This window comes from Anomaloglossus baeobatrachus, chromosome 2 (assembly GCF_048569485.1).
Source record: "Anomaloglossus baeobatrachus isolate aAnoBae1 chromosome 2, aAnoBae1.hap1, whole genome shotgun sequence".
NCBI lineage: Eukaryota > Metazoa > Chordata > Amphibia > Anura > Aromobatidae > Anomaloglossus > Anomaloglossus baeobatrachus.
In genome coordinates this window covers 423,612,188-423,630,875 of record NC_134354.1, presented here as the reverse complement: position 1 = coordinate 423,630,875, position 18,688 = coordinate 423,612,188, and the positions used below count along the sequence as shown (strand labels likewise).

At 41.6% G+C, this 18,688-nt stretch overlaps 1 protein-coding gene across 1 annotated transcript in view; it reads right to left on the bottom strand.

The window, feature by feature from the left end:
• Positions 1–18,688, bottom strand: part of VAV1 (vav guanine nucleotide exchange factor 1) — a 153,685-nt gene that overhangs the window by 16,769 nt on the left and 118,228 nt on the right. Inside the window, exons 13-20 of the mRNA XM_075334151.1 lie at positions 16,346–16,431; positions 11,877–12,009; positions 10,832–10,941; positions 10,200–10,301; positions 10,019–10,110; positions 5,438–5,463; positions 4,373–4,412; positions 1,470–1,606 (exon numbers count right to left, since the gene is read on the bottom strand). Coding sequence (XP_075190266.1) covers positions 1,470–1,606; positions 4,373–4,412; positions 5,438–5,463; positions 10,019–10,110; positions 10,200–10,301; positions 10,832–10,941; positions 11,877–12,009; positions 16,346–16,431 — 726 coding nt within the window. The remainder of the gene's footprint in view (positions 1–1,469; positions 1,607–4,372; positions 4,413–5,437; positions 5,464–10,018; positions 10,111–10,199; positions 10,302–10,831; positions 10,942–11,876; positions 12,010–16,345; positions 16,432–18,688) is intronic.

The following is an 18,688-nucleotide window of genomic DNA, read 5'->3' as shown; positions in this document are numbered from 1 at the left end:
ACAAAAACCTGCATGCGGTTCCTCTTATTTTGATACACAGCCAAGATAAGCACACGGCTGGGGGTGCTGCAGCCTGTAGCCGTATGCTTTATCTGTGGTGGGTATCATATTATGGAGGGACCCTGCGCCATTTTTTTTTTTAATTTATTTTTATACCACGATATAGACCCACAGACAGGTTCTGTGATTGCAAACAGTCAGACGCTGTCACAGAGGTCGAGGGCGTGTCTCACTGTAACCAATCACAGATGGCAGAATTCCGGTGGGCAGGAGAAGCAGTAAATATGTATGAAGCTAATGAGCGGTTCCAGAAGAAGAGTGAGTGGCCTCGGAAGCAGTTACAGCCTCGCCAGAGACTCGGTAAGTATAGCGCACTTGCGTTATTTTTACTGCATTCAGTATTATGTTTCCCATCAAATTTGATGGTATCTGCAACACAACTGAGTCGAGGGTACAGATGTGAATATAGCCTAGAGCGTCATTCAGACATCTGAATCATAGGAAAATTTTTGCTTTTGATCTGAGTCATGAATCAAATTTACCTATAAAAGTCTATGATTTTTTTTTGTCTGTCAATACAAAATCACTGATGAAACACTGATGGTAAAAACTGACACTGACCAAACATGGATGAAACTCTGATCCAAAATACGGATGAAGGGTCCATGTTTTTACACAGGAGAACAATCACGAACATCTGAATGAGGCCTAATTTAACATTTTTGGTTTTCTCCGAATGTTTCACTCCAGACCAAACACTACCACTACGTTTTGTATTAATTAAATGTGTATGTATGTGTATATAATGTAGTGTGAGTGTATTAATATACTCACCTACTGCCGCTCTCTCCGGTGTCCAGCGCTGTTCTTCTGAGTGACATTACTCTACAGTTTGTATGACTTGAAATTGTCTTTTACAATGTAAGTCTATGGAGGGTCAGAACAAGGCTCCATAGACTTACTTTGTAAAGGACACTTCTGGCTCACACATAGGGTGAGATGGCTATTTGAAATTGTGGTGACATCTCTCAGAAGAGAAATAGAATTGTGCTGGACCCTGGAGCGAACAGCAGTAGATGAGTATATTACAATCACACTACATAACATACATACAGTATATACATACATTTAATTAGCAAAAAAAAAACTTAGCGGAAGCGCTTCTTTAAATTTCGTGACTATTGTTAAAATCGAGATATTAATCTGTACAAGTAAACCTAGCTTTATAAGCAGAGATGTTATGGAGACAGAATTGTGATAATTAGTGGGATTAAACAGAAGACCACAGCGTCAGATGTAGCGCACACAGCAATAATACTATATCATTGGGAGCATTTTCTGTAGAATGGTAAATGTAGAATGACGCATATTGGCCTCACACTGGACAGCTTAGACATGTATGCTTATGTAGTACAATACACGTCATGAAGCAGGCGCTCCAGACATAAACATAATGTGAGACCATTTACCTCCCACCAGTTCTGCTCCGCTTCTGCTTTTGTCAGCTCTATGACGTCACCCTTTTGCATGTGTAGCGGTGGACCAAAAGCAATAGGTGGTGGTGGAATTCCCACATAGTTGTGACAAGCCTCCATCTTCGTAAGACCTATATAGAAATATGAGAAAAAAGAGAACTAGAGCAAAATGCTGAATCAATATCAAAAGATTTTTTATTAATACAATACGTTCAAAGTGCAAAGTGCCATACGATAAGACATTAGTATTTATACATGGGAAAAAGAGGATGGGGAACAGATGGTATAATCAAAAAAACATTTGCCGGGTAAGGACTGACGGGTGAACATGTTCTACATTATTAATCCCCTAGTCACCTGACATAGATGAAAGATAACCTGTGTGCTAGGAAAAATGGGGTCAAACAGATGGGTAATCCCCTAAATGGTTAGAGCATAAAAGGCATGAACCTGTGAGGACTTAGTCTGCTAAAGAGAGAGAAGACCCTGGAAAGGTCCTAATTGCTGACCAGGTGTAAAGCTGTCAATCAAAAAACATCCTGGGGTAAAAGGTATATGCAAATATCCCAAGTGAGAGCAAAAAGACCCCTAATGTGGAGATGTTCCAGGTTGGATGATCAACGAATGGTCAGGGGCTGAATCAGGGCATACCACCTCAGAAAAAATCATGGGAAAATATCCAGTAATTTGGTAGCTAGGATAACCCAGATAGCAATATGTGATGGTAAAAGGGTATTGATGTAATACACCGCAATAAAGAAAAAACAAGGATTGCCCCGAGTATAATATGTGATATAATTAGGTATTGGTATAACAAACCACAGTTGTACAGGGCTAAGTTGCAGTTAAACCCAAATCATGGGGAAATATCCAATACTTGGTAGCAGGGATAACCCAAAGAGCAATATGTGATAGTAAAAGGGTATTGGTGTAATAAACCGCAACAGAAAAGCGAGGGTTTACCCCAGGCACAATATGTGATATTAAATGGGTATTGGTATAGAAAACCACAGCTGTACAGGGCTACGTTGCAGTTAAGCCCAAGTCATGGGGAAATATCCAATAATTGGTGGCAAGGCTAATCCTGGGGGCAATATGTGATAGTAAATGGGTAAAATAGACATACAGTGCCTACAAGTAATAATCAACCCCCTGCAGATTTAGCAGGTTTGATAAGATGCAAATAAGTTAGAGCCTGCAAACTTCAAACAAGAGCAGGATTTATTAACAGATGCATAAATCTTACAAACCAACAAGTTATGTTGCTCAGTTAAATTTTAAAAAATTTTCAACATAAAAGTGTGGGTGAATTATTATTCAACCCCTAGGTTTTATATTTTGTGGAATAACCCTTGTTTGCAATTACAGCTAATAATCGTCTTTTATAAGACCTGATCAGGCCGGCACAGGTCTCTGGAGTTATCTTGGCCCACTCCTCCATGCAGATCTTCTCCAAGTTATCTAGGTTCTTTGGGTGTCTCATGTGGACTTTAATCTTGAGCTCCTTCCACAAGTTTTCAATTGGGTTAAGGTCAAGAGACTGACTAGGCCACTGCAACACCTTGATTTTTTCCCTCTTGAACCAGGCCTTGGTTTTCTTGGCTGTGTGCTTTGGGTCGTTGTCTTGTTGGAAGATGAAATAACGACCCATCTTAAGATCCTTGAAGGAGGAGCGGAGGTTCTTGGCCTAAATCTCCAGGTAGGCCGTGCTATCCATCTTCCCACGGATGCGGACCAGATGGCCAGGCCCCTTGACTGAGAAACAGCCCCACAGCATGATGCTGCCACCACCATGCTTGACTGTAGGGATGGTATTCTTAAGGTCGTATGCAGTGCCATCCAGTCTCCAAACGTCATGTGTGTGGTTGGCACCAAAGATCTCGATCTTGGTCTCATCAGACCAGAGAACCTTGAACCAGTCTGTCTCAGAGTCCTCCAAGTGATCATGAGCAAACTGTAGATGAGCCTTGACATGACGCTTTGAAAGTAAAGGTACCTTACGGGCTCGTCTGGAACGGAGACCATTGCGGTGGAGTACGTTACTTATGGTATTGACTGAAACCAATGTCCCCACTGCCATGAGATCTTCCCGGAGCTCCTTCCTTGTTGTCCTTGGGTTAGCCTTGACTCTTCGGACAAGCCTGGCCTCGGCACGGGTGGAAACTTTCAAAGGCTGTCCAGGCCGTGGAAGGCTAACAGTAGTTCCATAAGCCTTGCACTTCCGGATGATGCTCCCAACAGTGGAGACAGGTAGGCCCAACTCCTTGGAAAGGGTTTTGTACCCTTTGCCAGCCTTGTGACCCTCCACGATCTTGTCTCTAATGGCCTTGGAATGCTCCTTTGTCTTTCCCATGTTGACCAAGTATGAGTGCTGTTCACAAGTTTGTGGAGGGTCTTAATTAGTCAAAAAAGGCTGGAAAAAGAGATAATTAATCCAAACATGTGAAGCTCATTGTTCTTTGTGCCTGAAATACTTCTTAATACTTTAGGGGAACCAAACAGAATTCTGGTGGTTTGAGGGGTTGAATAATAAATGACCCTCTGAATAAACTTTTCACAATTTAAAAAAAAAAAAATAAAAAAAGAAATAACATTCTTTTTTGCTGCAGTGCATTTCACACTTCCAGGCTGATCTACAGTCCAAATGTCACAATGCCAAGTTAATTCCGAATGTGTAAACCTGCTAAATCTGCAGGGGGTTGAATACTACTTGTAGGCACTGTATATGTATAGAAATATCTGGTCATCACTCAGATTTAGGTGTGGAATTTAGGTTTCTTCACCTGCTCATCACAACAGGGTTCTTTTATCCCAGGATAATTAATCCACTTCCCAAGGTAGTTTTTCCTTGGGAAAAACCTTTGCATAAATTCTGCTTGTCTGAAGAATGCACATACCTGCTTCTGCTCTTTTATTTGGTGGACCACGTCCCGCTTTCTGGTAAAAATGACATTACAAGTTTAAAGAATGGCATGTCTCACTATTCTTTGTATATACTATACCACAATTATAGCACATTTGGTTTAGCACACTTCTTCTTACTCTTTCCTCACAATGTACTTTTTGTACCACACTCACGCTACCCTAGAACCATTTCCAATGCAGTCATCTTCACCTGATCAACTTCTATTGTTGGTCTCTTGCTCTAAGGCTATGTGCACACGCTGCGTTTTTTTGATGCTGCGTTTTTGGCCGCTAAAAACGCACAAAAACGCACCCACGGCAAAAAAACGCAGCAAAAAATGCATGCATTTTTACCGTGTTTTGGTGCATTTTTGCTGTGTTTTGATCTCTGCGTTTTTCCAATGCATTGCATGGGGGGAAAACACAGAAAAACGCAGGAAAGAATTGACAGGTCCATTTTTTTTTAAGCTCAAAAACGCAGCTTAAAAAAAAAGTTGTGCGTGGACAGCAAAAATGAAAACTCAGACTTTGCTGGGGAAGCAAAGTCATGCAGTTTTGAGGCCAAAAACGCACTCGAAAACGCGCAAAAACGCCGTGAAAAACGCACTGTGTGCACATAGCCTTATATTTGATTCTCCATACTACAAATTTCACTATTTTGCCTCATTCCACTTCTTTTCCTAAAATTTAATAATAAGCAACAATCAAATATAAACTGATTTTACAAGTGGCACTAATTTTCCCTGCATTTAGAAATATGTTGAGAATACACGACTACATGTACGTAATGGTCATTTATAAATTTGGGCAGTTGCGGAACCCGAATTTACCATTGACTCTTTCACTGCCTTAAACCACTAAGGGAATGTAAATTAATCCTTGAATTACTGTAAGGATTGTTTTTAATATGCTCAAACTATTTTCTAACAAATGATGATTTGAGGCGGCTCCACTTGGATTCTTACTTGTTTTCCATAAAACTAGCCCAGTATTTAGGAACAATCAACACCTGCGGCATGAAACGGAGTGCTTGTTATATCCTATTGTATATATTTTACCTTTTTTAGAGCAGAGCCAGCACCATCTGGAAAGAAACACAGCATATGTTATTGTTATAAAAAGATCATCAGCAATGAATTTATTACAATTATACAATCAAATCAGTTTTCAGCAAATATTTGAGAAATATGCATTTTACACATTTCTCATGAACTATAACTTTATATCTCCCCATTTCTCTCATCTGTATCATCTCTTGACTTAACATTCCGCACCATCTGATAATATTTCCTATTTCCTATTTTTTTTTTTAAACATATTTTATTTGATGTCAGCAAGCACATATCATCAACAAGAGAACATGTTGTTACATTCCATAAAATGTCTCCGAATCGTACAATGCTTCTGTTACATCATTTTCTTTTTCATTGTCACAACAATTTCATCTCCATAGAATTATCTTAACAATAATTTACTTTAACTTAACAACCTAACCTATTTGTTCCCTTCAGTTGGTCCTTTGGATGCTTCCCATCTTCAGTGTCCCTAGTGTCCCTGTAATGTCTTCCACACAATACCAAGACGTGTTTTCAAATGCTTTAATTAACTGGGTGATTTCCGTTTGTGTGAAGCTTTGCTCAATAAATGTTCTCCACTTTTTGAAGAATCTTTTAGTGGACTTCTCCTTATGTTTCTCCGAATCCAGTTTGTCGTACATCATTATTGTTTTTAGGGTATCAACTATTTCTGTATTTCTCGGTGTCTGTCTTATCAGCCAATTCCTAAGTAGGCATTTCTTAACTACAAGCAATACTATGTGTATTACACCTGGAATATGAGCACTTGCTCTGTCAGTTTCTGTAGGGGCTTCTATACAGTGAAACAAACAGGCCTGAGGGGTGACGGGTATAACTACTTTCCAAATCCTCAATATGTACGCCACCGCTTCCTCCCATACCCCCCTCACTCGTGGGCATTCCCATATGCAGTGAAACAGTTTTGCTTTATGGAGTCCACATTTAGGGCAATGGTCCAAGAAATGTACTGGTGAGCTGCTATGTGGTATATTAAAGGCGTATGTTGCATTGTGTACTAGCTTAAATTGCATCTCCCTCCATTGTTCGTTTATCATTACTTTCTTAACAGATTCCAACCCCCTTAGAATTTTATCGTAGATGTCCGGATCGCCCAGAGCAGTCTCCCAGGTTTTAAATATTTGCTCTTTCCAGGGGCCCTGTACTTGATCTCTCAATTGTTGGTATATGATCGAAAGGGATTCATGTCCCGCTCCCTGACCAATCAATACATCAAAACTCCCCTTCTTCTCAGCCTTCCCGACCTCTTTTACCACTGATGTGTAATGTGTTGTTATTTGTAAATATTGTAGGTAATGGTGATTTTCCATGTGAAATTTTTCCGATACCTCCCCCCAGCTCAGAACTCTCCCCTCCTCCGTTTTCAGTAAATCACCCAACCTCCATATCCCCCTCTGCTTCCATCCTTGAAATAATTTGTTTTGAGACCCTTGAATAAAATTTGGATCCTGCCACAACGGGGTAAATTTTGAAAGACAATAAGGGAGTCTATACAGTTTTCTCAGTGCTCTCCAGACTCCCACCGTATCCTTTATTAAACAGCTCTGTTTCACATATTTCCTATTTTATTGTAATACTTCCAATTAGATAAAAATGGACAAAGTAATATTTAGGTAAAAGAGATTTTCCATTTTTACATAAAAAATAATCATATCAAGAAAACTTTGTATAAGGAAAACCTTTCCAATATACTTTGAGCTTGAATCATGTCCCAGTATTAATGATGGACGAGCAACAGTAAGATCTGCCTACTTCATTGGGAGTCGCACAGTGCTTGTTGAATTAGATTTATCTTATCATTGGCATACGCCTCTCAAGAACTTTACTTTTCCGGCATAAGTTGCGTAACGTTTGAAAATTTGTTAGGTGGGCTTCACCATGCCCCGTCCATGCTTTGCCTACCTTAGCAGACCTGGACGGGACTGGTGTGAAAATGGTACAAGTCTCAACATTTTTATGCAACCTTGAGTTGCTTAAATATTTTGTGACCTTTCAAAGTGTTTTACCCCAGAAATCCATAGGAAACACTGTGAATCATGGCCATTATGTTTCAGCTCCTCACTATTCTATACCTCCATTTAGTAAATACAAACAGGCTGAAAACATCTTCTAGTTATACTCAGCAGACACATGTACACAGGTAAATACTAAACTTGTGTGCATAGAAACAAGTTAGGCTGAGTTCTCAGTCTCAATATACACTGACCAGCAAAAGAGTAACAATGTTTGGAACTTTTTACTTTCAAGCTCCATATCTCATTATCCACTATAGCTATGAGCGTGAGACAACCTTCATTTTATAGACAATCATCTTGGCTATCTCATACATAAATATGACTTGCAACTATTTAGCATATGATTAGTTATACAGATTATTTTAATGTCACTGCATTATTACTGTTTTGCTCCTAAAAATAAAAATTTTAATTTTGATTATTCTGTTAGTATTTTGTAAATCCACCTTTGGCTTTCAACACTACCTGAATCCATCTGTGCATGCTCTCGATCAGATTCAAGAATGTCTCAACTTAAATCTAATCCCAGGTCTCTTCTACACGTTCTCAATGTTGGTGAATGTTGGTCGAGTCACTTGGTTATGTATAAAGCTTTTTCTTCAACTCTACCCACAAGTGTTTGATTGGGTTGAGGTCTGGGGACTGTGGAGGCTAATCTAGCACCTCTACTTTACTGTCATTTATCCATTTCTTTACCTATCTCGACGTATGATTCGGGTCGTTGTCCTGTTGGAGTACGATGTCTTTTTCATACCCATAGTACTCGTGTGTGCAACGCAACTCATCTTGTAGGACACTCACATATAGCATTTAAACCACCATAGATCCTGGTCAAGTATCCAATGCCTTTGGCTTAGAAACAACCCCATATTATCAGGCTTCCTCCACTGAACTTGACAGTTCCTTCAATTTCTCAATATTTTAGCCCCTTTTTCCCTTGTTTCTTCCAGACCCATTTGCATCCATCAGAGCCCCATCTATTGACTTTTGTCCCATTGTTCCAAATCACCTGTTTGAAATCTTCTACTGTCCACATTTTGTACTTTTTTGCAAACTAGAACCAACACTTTTTATGACGCTATTGAAGTCGAGGCTTCTTCACCTTTTTTCGGGCCACCATTCCACACTTGTGTAACGTGCATTGCATGGTGCTTGCGTAAACGTCTGTGATATCAATATTACAAACTAAACTAGCCACCTCCACTGCTGTGTCTGTCGTGCCAGAACTGATAGACCTTGTGATGAGCCGACTTCTTGACTCTGATATTTTGCCTGGACGTCCACCTCTTGGCTTTTGATTGGATGGATGGACTATATTTCATATTTTTCCAACAGTCATGGCACTCACATGAGGCAGTTTGGCAATTTTCTTTGCTGAGAGACTGCTATTGATGAGCTGGATGATGCAGTTTCTCTTTTCTTGGGAAATCTTCTTCATGGTTGCTCCTCTATTGTAATCAGTCACCTTTCGCTTGGGATTCAACCTAATAAGCTATTAAGTAATGTGAGAACAGGTTGTAATTTGTAGTATACAAGAAGAAAAAGATTTTTCCACCAGGAACAAAACAATAACAGTGGAGTAATATGACAAGAATCTGCATAACTAATCATATGGTAAGTATTTGCAAGTCAAATGTATATATGAGATAGCCAAGATGATTGTCTATAAAATCAAGGTAGCCTCACAATTGAACTGTAATGGATGGTGAGATAAGGAGCCTCAAATTCAAAAGTTCTAAACATTGTTACCCTTTTGCTCGTTAGTGAATAAAGTTGACTTTTTTTTTTATCCATTTCTGATAAGTAAGCAGGAATTTGAAAATGCTTTGCTTGATTGACAACCTATTGATAATTATTTGATTGACTGATGATAACCCAAGATTGAACTAATTGAGTAGCCTCTTAATTAGACACAACATTGCTTCATGGATGGCCAGTTTTATACAGATTACTGGGTATTCTTTGCAGTAACATCTAAGAATACTCACTTAGTAATGAACAGGCAAAAGTAAAATATTTTAGACTAATATTTTTACAAATATTGCATTACACATTGAATCTTCTTAATATGGACATATCTATTGGCCTCAAGTCATGTAGAAGTAGATTATCCTGGTTCTCTAAGAATAATTTTTCATACTTCAGATTTTAGTAGAGCATATTTTGTGACTATCCTGTTAATTTGAATGGGGCTTGCACAAACCCTTGATGCTTTCCACCAATCCAACTCTATTTAGCATGCTACTTATTTCTAGAGATTTGTTTGGCAATATTTCTTCTGGTGCATGTTAAGATAGTTGGGGGAACCCCATTCCCTTGCATGGAATTTTGATTGTTCTAGAATATGATGTGGAATTCCCTCTAAAATCTGTGTAAAATCTGACATGTGTAAAGGGGCCTACCAATAGTATAATAAAGGTGCATTGATTATATCAATAACAAAACTTCTATTGTCTCTTTACAATCCTTTGCCAAACATCTAAAACCTCAGTTGGCTTAGGAGCCTCCATACGCCATCATTAGCTCTCACCTTGTCTCCCACAGCATGGCACTCTTCCCAAGCATTCCTTATGAGCTGGAGCTCGGCAGTTAACACATCTGTATCCCTGAAAGAACATGCCCCTATAGTGCCAAGAATGCATATACAAGGTTAGACAAGTTATCGATGTGCCAATATACCAAGCAATTTCCACTTTTCACAATATTCTTACCTTAGCAGCATTTGACAGGATCTGCACGTAGCTGTGTTCTCAAAGGAATACATTTGGAAATCATGTCCATTTGCATGAGCGTCTTCGGGGTAAATATTGGATCTGTGATGCAGTATTGCAAATTTTCAAATTCAAGGTATCAGTTTGGTAAATCAGGAAATCTATAAGTTGTTTATAGTGTGCAGTGCATGCAAACTACATTGGAGAACATTTCTAAGAATTATTGTTGAAGTGAAAATTTTATTTTATATGAGAATGAAGAAACCCCGAAACTCCAGGGTCATGCGCACTGAGCCGAAATCCAGCGTTGTGCGGCGATGACAGTGGAGAGGTGAGCGCGACCATCCTCTGATGCTGCACATTCATTAGCATGTTAGTATGCCCACAAGGGGTGTACTAACATGCTAATGGGGCCGACTAGCCTGGGGAACTAACGCCCTTGGGACTAGTCCCTGGCCTCATTAGCATACGATAAAATATCTTTAGAAATACTTTTTCTACAGATCTCTTTATCTATGCTAGTCTATACAGGGACGGTTAGGCAGGAATTAGCAATATGCACCGAGAACTGCTCGTGGTTCTATATTGGACCTGACAGGTTCCCTTTAACAATGGATATTTCAATCACTCACAGAGCCATTTCAAACTGTTCCATCCACTTCTTCTTCAGTTCACAAGTCTTGAAGTAAAGCTCATATCCGTGAGATCCACGAGCATCAATCAGAAAGAACATGTGTGACCACTGAAAGATAAGATAAGAAAGCATGAATGACTGCATGGTATGAATGGTAAAGGCTACTGCTTAGGCCCGTTTCACACGTCAGTGAAAAACAGTGACGTTTTTCACTGGTGTGTAAAACACGCACATGTCCCTGCGTGTGCCGTGAATCACGGCACACGTGGGTTGTCTAAGTGCAATCCGGGCTCCGTTCTCCGTGGCCCGTGATTGCACTTAGAAAACTACTCACCTGTGCGCGCTCCCGCTGTCCTTGGTGCTGATCGCTCCCGCGGTGCAGCATCCGGCCGGCGCTGACCCCTGCAGCAGCTGCTTCCGGGTCGGCTGTGTCGCGCATAATGAATATACGCGACAATAATGAGCCAGCTCAGAAGCAGCAGGGAGAACAGGCTGCAGAGGACATCAATGGACGCCGGGTGAGTTAAAATGATTTTTATTTTAAAAGCACGTTTTTTTCTGGCACGTGTCTCACGGATCACACCACTGCGTCGTCCGTGGAACATCAGTGATGCCAGAAAAAAATGGACATATCTCCGTGCGGCAAACACGCACACGCGGGTACGCCGCACGGAGACACGTGCAGTGAAAAATCACTGATGTGTGAGCAGACCCATTCATTATAATGGGTCTGCGTATGTCAGTGATTCTGGTACGTTTAAAAAAAAGCACAAACGTCCCAGAATCACTGACGTGTGAAAGGGGCCTTAGTGAGAGCTCAAAACAAGGCTTGTCTCATGGAATGACGGATCCTCAAATGCATTGAATGGAATCTGTCAGCACAAAATGACCGTTCAAACCAAGCACAGGCTCTCCCTGGATCCTTGTCATGGACAAGCTGTCCATTCACTTTCATACATTATACATACAGTCTCTTTGGTCTGTTTCCTCTTGTAGGTCAGTAAACCTGAATTTGCTGGTGAACATTATTGACTATTTTTTACCTTTTTATTATCCTTTTCTCCACATGAATCATCGCGAATTTGATAATTGTGAAGCTTAATGAATTCTTTGAGGTCATATGTATCTCCCTTTCTTTTACAGATAAGCAACGCCTGGTCCAGAAGAAAAGCATATCTGAAAAGTACATAGAATGCATGGTAAGATGCAAGGATAAGTCACCCACATTACTTATATGACCTATATGACTTATGTTATAGGGTTATCCAAGAGAAATTGTTTTCTTTTATCAATTGAGCCTTCAGATGTCTCTATACTTTCTTATACATTGAAACTGTGCATAATACAGCTGTAATATCTTAACAAGTCATCATCGTTTACATACAGGATTTTGTTGCAATTAAAGAGGATCTGTCACCAGGCCAAAAGAGTCCAATTAGTGCTCTTATTTTATTCCTGCTAATCCATGGAGTGATTTGTTGTTTTTTCTAAATTTGCCACATGATTCCAGAGACATCGGCCTCTTTATTTAGTGATAATTTTCGGTGGTTTTTTTTTATTTTTTTCTTCAATTAATGCGGCATTGCTCACAGGGTAGAAATGCAGAGCCGCTTGTAGACATGCCCCCAGAAAATCATGTAAGCACCACCCCCTTATAAAAGACATTCAAATTAGGATCAAATAAAGCCCCCCAAAAAACTGGAATACTTAGGGGAGCAGCATGCATATAATAACTATTTATTATCATAGAGTCCCACGGCTTTCAGTATCATCTCTACACTGATGATATGCAGATCTAACTCTCTGGACCTGACATCACCTCCCTACTAACCAGAATCCCACAAGGTTTGTCTGCTATTTCATCCTTTTTCTCTGCTCGATTCTTAAAACTGAACATGGACAAAACAGAATTCATTGTCTTTCCTCCTCCTCCTCCTCACTCAACCCCCCCACCTGACATATCCATCAATGTCAATGGCTGCTCACTTTCCCAGTGCCACGTGCTCGCTGCCTGGGAGTAATCCTAGACTCTGATCTCTCTTTCAAGCCACACATCCAAGCCCTTTTCACCTCCTGCCGCCTCCAACTCAAAAATATTTCCCGGATCAGTACATTCCTTTCCCAAGAAGCTGCAAAAACCCTAGTACATGCCCTTATTATCTCCCGCCTGGATTATTGCAACCTCCTGCTCTGTGGCCTCCTTCTAACAGTCTCGCACTCCTACAATCTATTCTAAACTATGCTGTCCGGCTAATCCACCCGTCCCCCCGCTACTCCCCGACCTCTCCACTCTGCCAATCCCGTCACTGGCTTCCCATTGCCCAACGACTCCAGTTCAAATCCCTAACCATGGCATACAAAGCCATCCACAACCTGTCTCCTCCCTACATCTGTGACCTAGTTTCCTGGTACTTACCTGCACGTAACCTTCGATCCTCACAAGATCTCCTTCTCTACTCCCCTCTCACCTCCTCTTCCCACCATCGCATCCAAGATTTCTCCCGTGCCTCCCCCATACTCTGGAATGCTCTGCCACAACACATCAGACTCTCGCCTACCTTAACAAGCTTCAAAAGGAACCTGAAGACCCACCTCTTCCGACAAGCCTACATCCTGCCGTAACCCTCAGTCTGATATAGCGCCGCACAACCAGCTCTACCCTAACCTACTGTATCCTCACCTATCCCTTGTAGAATGTGAGCCCTCACGGGCAGGGACCTCTATCCTCCTGTACCAGTCTGTGCCTTGTATTGTTTATGAATATTGTACTTGTCCCTATTATGTATACCCCTTTCACATGTAAAGCGCCACGGAATTGATGGCGCTATAATAATAAATAATAATAATATTTGTTTGTAGCACTTTCAAAGACTAGTCCAGCAATACTTTTACATGGCCAGTTCATTCTGCTCCTCTATTCCGGAGAATTCAGCATTTTAACTGATATGCAAATGAGACTGTAGATCTGCAGCCTCTGGCACTCCAGCTCTATTCCTCACCCAGTTTCATCTCCTCCTGCTTGACTGACAGCCTCTATGGTGTGTGACTTCAGGCAAAGGAGTTATAAAATTTTAGCACTAAATAAAAAGGCCATATTCCTGGAACCAAATAGCAGATTTAAAAAGGAGAAAAACGACAAGTTTTCAAGGGAGCAAAAAGAAAATAAAAGTGAAATCTGGCCTCTTTTGAACTGGTGACAAGTCTTCTTTAAAGGGGTTGTCACATATACAAAATATATCACAAATCCACACTATAGATGATAATGAATTGGTGATTGCTGAGGGTCCTGTTGCTGAAACTCCCACAAATCCCACAGGGGTCAGTATTGGGCCCGCTTCTTTTCAACATATTTATAAATGACCTTGTTGGGGGCATGCGGAGTAGAATTTCAATATTTCCAGATGATACTAAACTCTGCAGGGTAATCAATACAGAGGAGGATAATTTTATATTACAGGGAGATTTATGTAAATTGGAGGATTGGGCTGAGAAGTGGCAATTGAAGTTTAATGTAGATAAATGTAAGGTCATGCACTTGGGTAGAGGAAATAACATTTATGATTATGTACTTAATTGTAGAACACTGGGTAAAACAGACACAGAAGAAGACTTGGGTGTATGGGTGGATGGTAAACTTCACTTTAGTGGACAGTGTCAGGCAACTCCTGCCAGGGCTAATAAAATAATGGGATGTATTAAAAGAGGTATAAGTGTTCATGAAAAAAATATAGTTCTACCTCTGTACAAGTCACTAGTGCGACCGCACTTAGAATACTGTGTACAATTCTGGTCACCGATATATAAGAAGGACATAGCTGAACTGGAGAGGGTGCAGAGAAGAGCCACCAAGATTATTAGAGGAATGGGTGGGCTGCAATACCAAGACAGGTTATTAAACTTGGGGTTATTTAGTTTGGAAAAACGAAGGCTTAGGGGGGATCTAATCACAATGTATAAATATATGAGGGGACAGTACAGAGACCTTTCCAAAGATCTTTTTACACCTAGGCCTGCGACTGGAACACGGGGGCATCCGCTACGTCTTGAGGAAAGAAGGTTTAATCATAATCACAGACGAGGATTCTTTACTGTGCGAGCAGTGAGACTGTGGAACTCTCTGCCGCATGATGTTGTAATGAGTGATTCACTACTAACATTTAAGCAGAGCCTGGACGCCTTTCTTGAAAAATTTAATATTACCAGTTATGTATATTAGATTTTATGACAGGGTATTGATCCAGGGAACCAGTCTGATTGCCGGATGTGGAGTCAGGAAGGAAATTTTTTCCCCATTGGAACCTGTTTGCCACATTGGTTTTTTTTTGCCTTCCTCTGGATCAACATGTTAGGCTACAGGTTGAACTAGATGGACTTAGGCGGGCTTTGCACGCTGCGACATCGGTAACAATGTGTTACAGATGCTGCAGCGATAGTCCCGCCCCCGTCGCACGTGCGATATCTAGTGAAAGCTGCCGTAGCGATTATTATCGCTACGGCAGTTTCACACGCACATACCTGCCGTGCGACGTCCCTCTGGCCGGCGACCCGCCTCCTTCCTAAGGGGGCGGGCCGTGTGGCGTCACAGCGACGTCACATGGCAGGCGGCCAATTGAAGTGAAGGGGCGGAGATGAGCAGGATGTAAACATCCCACCCACCTCCGTCCTTCTCATTGCAGCCGGCGGCAGGTAAGGTGAAGTTCCTCGCTCCTGCGGCTTCACACACAGCGATGTGTGCTGCCGCAGGAGCGAGGAACAACATCGCACCTGTCGCTGCACCGGCATTATGGAAATGTCAGAGGCTGCAGCGATGATACGATAACGACGCTTTTGCGCTCGTTCATCGTATCATCTAGGATTTACACACTACGACATCGCAAGTGACGCCGGATGTGCGTCACTTTCGATTTGACCCCACCGACATCGCACCTGCGATGTCGTAGTGTGCAAAGCCGCCCTTAGAGTCTCCCTTCAACCTTAAAAACTATGATACTATGATACTATGAAATCCCAGGCCCAAAGTCTCATATGGAGAGTGATGCTTACTTTTGCTCCTGTTTTCATGAACAGTGATATCGGAGCAGTTGGATCACCAGCGATCATACATTTATTACCTATACTGTGGATGGGTAATGTATGTAATGTATGGGACAATCCCTTTATATTTAGTTTGTCTAAATAAATCCTTTTACTCTTGCCATTCAAAGCCGGTGCACCTGATGAGGTGACAGGGTGTCCTCGCTTTCCACAAATGGCAGATGTTGTGGAAGATAATGATTGAGCAGATAAATTTTAACTGCCTTATCCATGTGTCTACAGGAAGATAAGCCGCCGTCAGAATTTCTAGCAGCGGCTTACTCCCCTCATGCCTGTATATGCCCTGCATTAACAAAAATACGGAAAACAAAGAGAATGTTGATCATTTCAAATAATGTTTTACAATATAATCCATATACAGCTTATAATAACACATTACTATTAATGACCTGCATGGCGTGTTGAGATGATTGTATACCTGTCTAGTTTTGACTTCTTTTCTGCAGTAGTGATTTTCAGCTCACCATCAGTTTTTGGTCTTCCATACTGAGCAAGAGACTCATTCTAAAGGTAGAAGACATGAATGAGGTTAGATAATGGAACAGTCAGTATATGATAACAAGAATGGTGACAACAAATACCATAGCACTGAGCGCAGGTTTACACCACTTGACTTTCAGCGTTAAAAACAGATAATCAGCTCAGTGTTTGCCGATTGTCAGTTGTTTAATCACAAACAGGCTGACCGTATTTCTGATTCCTATCAGTAACAGATCGTTCTATGAGCATATGCTGCCATTGTTTTCTCTACATGTATATGTAATGTAGTGTAAGTGCAATAAAATACTGCTTACCAATCACAATTTATCCCACTTTCCAGCACTGCTCGGTTCTCTTCCCACTTACATGACTGAAATTCTGATGAATGAGGGAGAGCAGATGGTCAGCTTTTTTTCTTATCCAGATTCTGGATAAGCAAAAAGTTGCAGCATGCTCCGATTGTCTGCGAGAGCCGTGTCACTCGCACCCATACAAGTCTACGGGTGCGAGAAAAACATCGGACTGCACTCGGATGATATCCAAATACAGTGCATTAATTGCATCAGTTGACAATGGAGGAGATGGGGAGATTAATCCCTTCCTCTCTCCCGCAACTGTGATCCAATCGCAGAATCGGGTCACAGTTGCATGACACTTGGCTCACGCTGGCACCACAGCGGTAACTGAGGGTCATTAGCATATTGCATCTGATGCACTCACCATACCATCATGTGAATCCAGCCTTACAAACAAAGTAAGTCTATGGAGGGTCACTATGAGGCACCATAGACTTTTCAATCAAACTAGTGAAAAAAACAGAGTGGTGCTGGAAACTAGGGAAGATGCTGATGGTGATCAGTAATAGGGATGGGCGAACCCGAACAGTAAGGTTTGGGGTTCATACTGAACACATAGAATTCATGCACAAGGTCCCGAACACAAGCTTTGTGTTACTATTTGGATCCAGTTCGGATCCAGGGGCTGTATAAAAAAAAAACCTCCGATGTAGTCCAAAGGTGAGCATCTCTTCAGCTCTGCTACATCTGCGTGAGGAGATAAACACAGGTCTGCTCACACAGAGAGCAGGCACAGTCAGCAGTGCCCCCGGGTAACCTGCACTGACTACAGGACCTTCCATGACGTCATAGCCATGTGACCAATCTGGTGTGAATGTTGTTACCTCGTGGGTTACAGGACCTTCCATGACGTCATAGCCATGTGACCAGTCTGGTGTCAAGTCACTACAACACTGCCGAAAGTGAGCGATTGTTGGCGGTGAAAGCTGTGACGTCAGCTGTGCCCTCGTCTAACCCCGACTCTGACGTCACCGCTATCACTGCCGACAAGCGCTCACTTTACGACAGTGTAGCAGTGATGTCAGTCGAGGTTACCCCAGGGCATGGCTGACCGGCCTCAGCTGTGCACAGTTGAAGTGTCTGACAGCCCTCAGCTGAGTCTGTGTGAGCAGACCTGTGTTTATCTTCTCGCACAGATGTAGCAGAGCTGAAGATGCTCAGATTGGCTGTTGGGTCCCTCACACATATAGTAGTGTAAAAATAAATAATTTAAAAAAATGACGTAGCGCTCTGCTGTATTTTTGATTCTCAGCACAGATAAAGGGGACAGCAACGGGCTGCCACTCCCATCTGCCTGGCTTTACCTTGGATGGCAATCAAAATACAGAGAAGCCCATTCATTTTTTTTTTAATTATTTAAAAAAATAATTAACAAAAAAATGCGTGGGCTCCCACCGTATTTTGATCGCCAGTCAGGTAAAACTAGGCAGCTGGAGGCTGGGATTCTCCGCAGCCCGCAGCCGCCCCTGGAAATGGCGCATTGTTTTTTAGCACCATTTCCAGGCACTTTACCCGGCTCATCTAGCGGTCCTGATGGTGGTGGCACGCCTGGTAATAAAGGGGTTAATACCAGCTTTATATGCTCAGCTGGTACTAAGCCTGAAATTCATGGTGTCATGCCAAATTAGACATGGCCACCATGAATTTCTAGTGAACAGTAAAAAGAAAAACATAACACATAGAAACATTTTTTTTATTAGAAATAAAAAAAAACCATTTAGAGATTCCATCTTTATTATAAAAAAAATCCTTAGTCCGACGTAATCCACAGGGAGAACAATGTCAGCTCTGCTTCATCGCTCTGTATAGACATGTGTCTCTACAGAGCGAGAAGCAGGCTGACAGTGACAGTGGAATCGCATCAGCTGACAATGGGGGAGATAACTCCCTCCCTCTCTTCCACAGCACCTGAACTCCCCCTGCCA